Genomic DNA, 7,145 nt, shown 5'->3' with positions numbered 1-7,145 from the left:
TTTGGAATAATTGGTTAGAAATGCTCTGCTGGTATTAGGGAATGTCACATTCCCAAACTTACATAACAGCAACATCTGGCTCTTATCTTAGCCATGTTAATATAGTCAATCTAGTCCTGGTTAATTGATGTTATTCAAACCGTCCCTTAAGTGTGTTTACCTTGCCTTTTCATACACAGTGTTACATGCAATGGCCTCTGTCCCCTCTGTCATGTAGGCCTAGAAAGTACAATGCCAAAGTCTTTCAACAAAACCCAAAGAGTGACTTCATTCATTCAGTGAACTCCCCTTCAGAGCTCTGCTAAGATGGCCCACAGCAACACAAACATCTGGAGTGAAACATTCAATAAACAAAAATGTTCTTTTGAAAGGAAACTATGGCACTCTTCTTCTTACATCTGAAAAATACCTTTCTATAATAACATATTTGACTTGGAGAACATCCGAGTGCCTTAATAAAAGAAATATCACTATAGGTATGCCACAAAAAAGGCTTTTATGGAAGAAGAGGTCATTGTTTCTCTTTCAGTGTGATTTTGAATCCAACCGTCACTCCAACAAGTGCCTTCCAACCACCCATTTTTTAAACATAGGCCTATTAAAAAAAGAAATACAACAATACAGCAATTACACAGTTGTGAAAATGGAAGATACATTTGTAATCATTTACATCAAATTACATTATGGTTCGCTTAGCACCTTGGGCTGCAAGAAAAGCCTTTGTTTGACACCACTACTCAAACACTTCCTGTATGATAGGATGCCCTCTCGTACGTCATCTAGGCCCTGCCCAGACACATTCACAGTGGAGGGCAGGAGCTCTCATTAATCACATGTTGAAGTTGGTTTGGGACTGGTAACATTGAAGTTGGTGGGGATTGGTAATGTTGAAGTTGGTTGGGGATTGGTAATGTTGAAGTTGGTTGAGGATTGGTGATGTTGAAGTTGGTGGAGGATTGGTGATGTTGAAGTTGGTTGAGGATTGGTACCGTTGAAGTTGGTTGGGGATTGGGAATGTTGAAGTTGGTTGGGGATTGGGAATGTTGAAGTTGGTGGGGATTGGTAATGTTGAAGTTGGTGGGGATTGGTAATGTTGAAGTTTATTGGGGATTGGTAATGTTGAAGTTGGTGGGGATTGGTAATTTTGAAGTTGGTTGAGGATTGGTGATGTTGAAGTTGGTTGAGGATTGGTGATGTTGAAGTTGGTTGAGGATTGGTGATGTTGAAGTTGGTCGGGAATGGCCAATGACTGTCAATGATCTGGGTGTTCTACTTGCATTCTCATGCCTCTTCATTCTTACTGAAATGATTCGTGCTGACTTTGTTATCTCTGGACGTACAGAGTATGGTTTCACTGTAGTTTTATATGTTACATTAATGTTATATATTATTAATGCATAAATTGTATTTCAAAGTTATTTCCACAATAATGTTGACATAGGCGCATACTTCACTTTTAGCTGTTCCAACCTTGGAGACATAATAATTCATAAAGGCACTAGTTTCTATACTAAAACTAGCAACACAAATGCATCTGTAGAATGCATGTATTAACTTTATTCCAATATGATGGAAATGGTCAAATTATTAGTATTATTTATCTATTTATGTATGATCACTTCTTGTAATGATTATTATTCCCTGTTTTATAATATAGATCACATCCTTAGTCTTCTTCACTCCTCTTGCACTTTAAACATTAAATATGAGAAGAGAGGTCGGTTGCCATAGCAGACTGTTTTGTAAGCTTAACGCCGCTAAGCACTAAGCATTCATTGTGGAAAATATCTTAATCAAGCAATGGAATTCAGTCACTTAAAATGTGGTGGATTTTAGGAGACTATGTTGGAGTTGTCAGAATCTGCTCAAAACCACAAAGACACAAATACATACGTTCATTAAAAAAATGAACATGAGCAAAACCACTCCAAACATACTTCAGCAGAACAGCTTTCATTTCATATCAGGAGCCCAAGATATGTTACTGTGACATCTATGAATGAATACAACTTCTGAAGAAATAGAGCACCTTTTGAACAAAACAGGAAAAACAAACCAAACCAAAAAACAGTAACAAAACTGTTACAGTACACACCCATCCTTTGTTGAACCTAAAATATAATTGAGTTGCAGCATGTGTAATGTGTGATATAGTTGAGTTTAGGATGTTATGGCACTTCCTTGACTTATCCAATAAAAAACTAATTTTAGCCCCTTAATGTATACATTTCCATGTAAGTTAGACACGCAAATGTAATGTCAATCACTGGATTCTTTCAAAGTAAAACTGGGCCACATGTTAACAAATTTGCTTAAACCAGTGTAGAATACAATAACAACTTTTGGCTCTGTGTGTTGCCTTCAACGAGACTTACTATTTTCTTCAGCCTTTTCATTTGAAATGACAAGCACATAAAGAGACAAAATACAAAGAGGCAGGTAATTACACATGCACGCACACATAAAAAAATGTAAATATAGATATAGAAATTAGACGTGAGTCAGGCAACCGACCAGAAGCTTCATTAAGGCCAAACAAAGCCATTGTTTTTTTATGCCCTCTAAAATACTATGTCACAAAATCTTATCCTCGTCTATGGTTGTTTAATTTTTTTGGCATTACTAAGTTCTTAGGATTTGGAACTCTCTAAGCTACCTAAAGAAGAGAAAATGGACGATATGCAAAGAAGCAGACACAAATCGAAGGAAATGGACCAGATTTTGCTCCAGTGCAAACGATACAAGATACAAGAAGCTGAAGACAGAGCAGTTAATTAAAGTGATTGAATGACATTGAATGACTTTATAAAGAATATTTCAAAGCAAGTGAATTAACACTTTTCACTGCGCCTGTTCATCTTTGTTATAAGAGTGTGAAATGCAAATGTAGAGTAAGCCCCTGTGGATTCCCTGCTGAATGACATCTATTCAATAAGTAATTGGATATAGTCAAAGTCAATAGAATTCCCTCAGTAGAGTTAAGTAGTTTAAGGTTGTGTTTCTGTTTGTCAGTCCTGGTCTCTTCTGACAGAGCAGAAGAGATGAGTTGAGATGAGTTGAATTATCATACTGAGAGATAAATAAACTAAATTATGTGCACCTACTGTAACAAACTAGAAGTGCATATAAGAAAGGAAAAGTAAAGAAAAACTATAATGTGTCATTATAAAGAAAGGAAGGGGAACATAATGACATGAAAAAAGGCTAGTTTGTTCTGCTGGCTGATCCTGGTGGTTGTGTGGTCTCGTTCGTGTCCTGTGCTCTGAGGTATACTTGGTAGGAAGTGAGAACACTCATATTTGTGAGGCGAGTTTTTCGGCAGAGTAGAGACGCTGCTGGCGGAGAGGATACGATGGAAGGTGCTGTAAACGGAGACCGGCAGGGCATCTTTTGGGATGGGGGGGGGTTATTGGCTCAGCACAATAAACATGATGTTAGTCTGGAGAAGCCTTTTAAATTAAGTACGGTAACACTGGAGTGGGAAAACTACAGTATATTATTTTTGATTTTAAATGGGGAAAACAGGAGCTGGTAATCATGTACTGTATTGCCTCTTTTTTAATTCCTTTTTTTTGCACTGGAGTAAAACTTTTGAAAATTGTGGCAACTATCATCTTGATTTAAACTGCTAACAGTCTAAACATGTTTTTTTTGAAGGAATACTACTGGATTTAAGCATACACAGATTGTCCCAATCAGTAGTAGTCAAAATAATCTGAAGTGTTTCCAAGGAAAGCCTTGGAACCAGGATACACTTTGGAATGCCATTCCAATCTACAAATGCTGCTACTGTACATTACTAACAGTAAGTTGGGACCAGCATTTGAGACAATCATTAATGTATTTTTTTGTGTATTCTCGATATGATTGTTCGGGGTAAATTTTCTGTCATCACAGATTGAACATAGCAGAATGCTTACTAGTGCGGATTGAACTGACCAAGGGCGTAACTACAGAACCCAATTGCTAAAATTTAGAGCTTTTCCCCTTTATAGACAATCATCTTTGTTTTTTTACCATCTGGTATGTAGCCAGTGCTATTTTGGAATGAGGGCATATGGTTGTGACCTTTCAGAGGAGGGTTGCATGGTCTAGGTCTACGTTGTCCATGCTGGCCAAAATAGCCTTCTGGTCCTCCCTGGGTGGGCGGCGGTACAGCAGAGCAGAAAAGCGAGTATATGGGTCATAGAGGATGGGCCGTTTCTTCTTCTTGCGGAGGTAGAGAGCTTCTTCGGGCTGGAGTACCTGAGAGGTGTAGGCCTGTTGGGTCTGAGAGGTGGTGACACCTGGAGGAGGGGCGATGGAAGGCAGGTCATAGCCCCCATGTTTACAGGCAACACTGTACAATTGTCCCACTCACACTCGTTTCCTGCTCCACCACTATCTCATTTTACCATGTTGTGTGAAATCATTCCAATAAAATAAAACAGTATTTGACTTGCCTGAGGTACTGCTGTTACTTCTGGATGAGGCAGAATTGGGGGAGTTCTGTTTAAAATGTGTGTTGTATGTGTGTACCTTTGTTCAGTGTTTGGTGTGTCTGTTGGCAGTTATTCTAAAAAGAAAATATTCTTTTGGGAAAGATACTCATTTGTTTTTTTTTTCAGAAAGTTAGATGAGAAAACACAACTCTCATGTTTGTAAACTAAATATATATACTAATAGTAATTTACAGCCAGCACATGATTAGCTTAGCTCAGCATGAAGTAAAAGCATGGGGAAACAGCCTGGCACAATCCAATTATAACATAATCCACCTACCAGCACCTCTTAAACTCACTAGTTCCTGAAGTCTTTGCTGGTTGCCCTGCAACCTGATGGTGTCAACAAGGCTCCAGGAAGTCACTTTCCCGGCCAAGAAATAGTTCCAGCACTCAACTCCCCATAAAACCATGACTAGACGTTTTAAAATTTCTGTGTGTGTGTGTGTGTGTAAGGATTAAACAAACAAATGATAAAGAATGTGACAAGTTAATTATTAAAAATGTACAGATGCTTTCAGTCTTTACACTAAGCTAAGCTAAGCTTTTTGAAGCCTGCTGACTCTAGTGAAACATTTAGCATACAGATGAGAGTGGTAATGTTCATTTCGTCTACTGTAACTCTTGGCAAGGATGAAATAAGCCTGATCCCTAAAATGTCAAACTATTGCTTTAATCAGAGATGTAACCAAAATATCAATACCTTAACTTTAACCCCTTTTCTCAAAGGCAACAGAAAACAGGAAATGACATCCGTTGTTCTCAGGGAGGAGTTGCATGGATAATAATGTTTACCTAGTGTTTTATGTACTGAAATGCGATGCGTTCACTTAGCTTAGAAAAAAAATGGAACCATATACGGTACATAGTCAGTGGCTACAAATTTTTGAATAGACCTGAACAAAAGGATTTAATTAGAAGAGACTTGTAATTTACATCTCCAGTCTGTACCGAGGTTAGGTTAATAAAATAAGCTAGGTTATATGACACATGCAGGACATGTAGGACTTGAACAATAGCCAGACTAGTTTAACTTTGACTTTTCTTTTTTGTCAGCCTCTTGTGAGTCCCCCCAATTTTAAAGATGTAATTGCAAAGCAAAATTACAGAGGGGAGTACTCCTTTAAAGGGTGTTTTAAGAAATGTAAACACATTTTTACAATGCCATGCTAAATCAGTACTGACTCCATTGTAATAACAATAAATTTACATAGCGCTTTATCCTAGACACTCAAAGCGCTTCAGGGGTTGGGGGGGACTACTCTCTGCGTTAGAAGTGAAAACGGAGAGGAACAGGGACCATACCTGCTTTCTTTCTGGACTTGGAGTTATTGTTGTTCATCATCATCTTCTTGGCCTTTTTAATACGTTGGTATCTCAGTGCATCAATCCTCTCAGACCCCGGAAGGGCACTCGGCGCACCTCGGCGTTTTCTGGATGAAGAGCAGAGAGAGGGGAAAACGGGTAACTCTAGGCCAAACATAGTCAGTGGACTGTGTTTCTGCACTACGGAGTGCAACAGAATCAGAAACCCACACAATCTCAATACAGCACTGGTCGTTGCTAAGCAAGAGGTGCAGCACATTGCCAAAGGATCAATATGAGACACACCCATAGAGCTGAAATCACAAATCCAGCAAAAGCTTTTTCAAAGGTTTTAAGTATAAAATCATTAATTCTACTACTATCAAAACCTTGTACACCATCTGGATATACTAGTTATGTTTTGGTCACTGATGACTATGTTTCACAAAACCCATTAACACGTCCAGAAGGTACTGTAGATATTGAATTGTGCATGTTGAAATTGCATTGCCGTTCATGGTCATCTGAGATACTTTGCTCAAATTGATCCAAACACCCTTTATCCAAAAGAAAGCTAAGTATTGCATGACCCCTGGAACCATCTATGTACCTCGTGGTGCAGATTAGAACAGCAAGTAACATTTTTGAGAAGAACATTTAAAAGACTTGCACTGTTGGTTTCAGAGGGAAATAGAAAAGAATACTATTTTGAACAATATAATATATAATAAGACTTTTCAATTGTTATGTTTGCAGATTTTATACTTCTTTTATAAATGAATCTTTCCCGCTCTGAAAATAACAGATGCAAATGTTTCCTTGGTGTTGAGTGTATCCGGTATTTCTCAGCTGTTCATGACTGCACAGACATCCCTCCCATTCATTGAGGCACTTATGACTTGGCAGCCCACAGATTTCTGCCACAAACATACACTTGGTTCTCTCAAGGCACAGAAAACAATTAGCATAACAGATAGGCCATCTTCCCACCGTGGCTGCAGAGAGAAACCGAAGGTTGTTAGTAAAGGGGGAGAATCACAGCTGAGCAACAAAGCATCATCAATATGTATTCATAGACATGGATACTGTCTACAATGGGCTTCACCATGCTGACAGGGGGAGAGATGGCGGGAGGGGAAAATGACTACTCGGGAACAGTCACATAATGAAAAATAAGCCAAAGAAAAGCGAAGCACTAGGACAACAAATGTAACAGTAATTTATCAATATAATTTTTCCTTTTTTAGAAACGGAGGAGCAATATTTAGCGATGGCATGCATGGCAGTTTGCACATGGAACACGACTTTAAAGGGGAATACATTCAAAAGCACTGGGGCAGTTCACTCACACATAAAAAT

General features: G+C 38.5%; 1 protein-coding gene across 5 annotated transcripts in view; it reads right to left on the bottom strand.

The window, feature by feature from the left end:
- Positions 1–776: 776 nt before the first annotated feature.
- Positions 777–7,145, bottom strand: part of LOC117955259 (protein turtle homolog B-like) — a 105,441-nt gene continuing 99,072 nt past the window's right edge. For 4 of the 5 annotated variants that reach the window (XM_034889622.1, XM_034889625.1, XM_034889623.1 and 1 more), the window contains 2 exons: positions 5,787–5,914; positions 777–4,286 (listed from right to left, as the gene is read on the bottom strand). In XM_034889622.1, coding sequence (XP_034745513.1) covers positions 4,072–4,286; positions 5,787–5,914 — 343 coding nt within the window. In that variant the 3' untranslated portion in view covers positions 777–4,071. Of the gene's footprint in view, positions 4,287–5,786; positions 5,915–7,145 lie in introns of those variants that run through there. The other variant, XM_034889627.1, reaches the window with a different exon arrangement.

Source organism: Etheostoma cragini, chromosome 13 (genome assembly GCF_013103735.1).
Source record: "Etheostoma cragini isolate CJK2018 chromosome 13, CSU_Ecrag_1.0, whole genome shotgun sequence".
NCBI lineage: Eukaryota > Metazoa > Chordata > Actinopteri > Perciformes > Percidae > Etheostoma > Etheostoma cragini.
The sequence above is the reverse complement of the archived record's forward strand: the minus strand, read 5'-3'. Positions and strand labels throughout refer to the sequence as shown.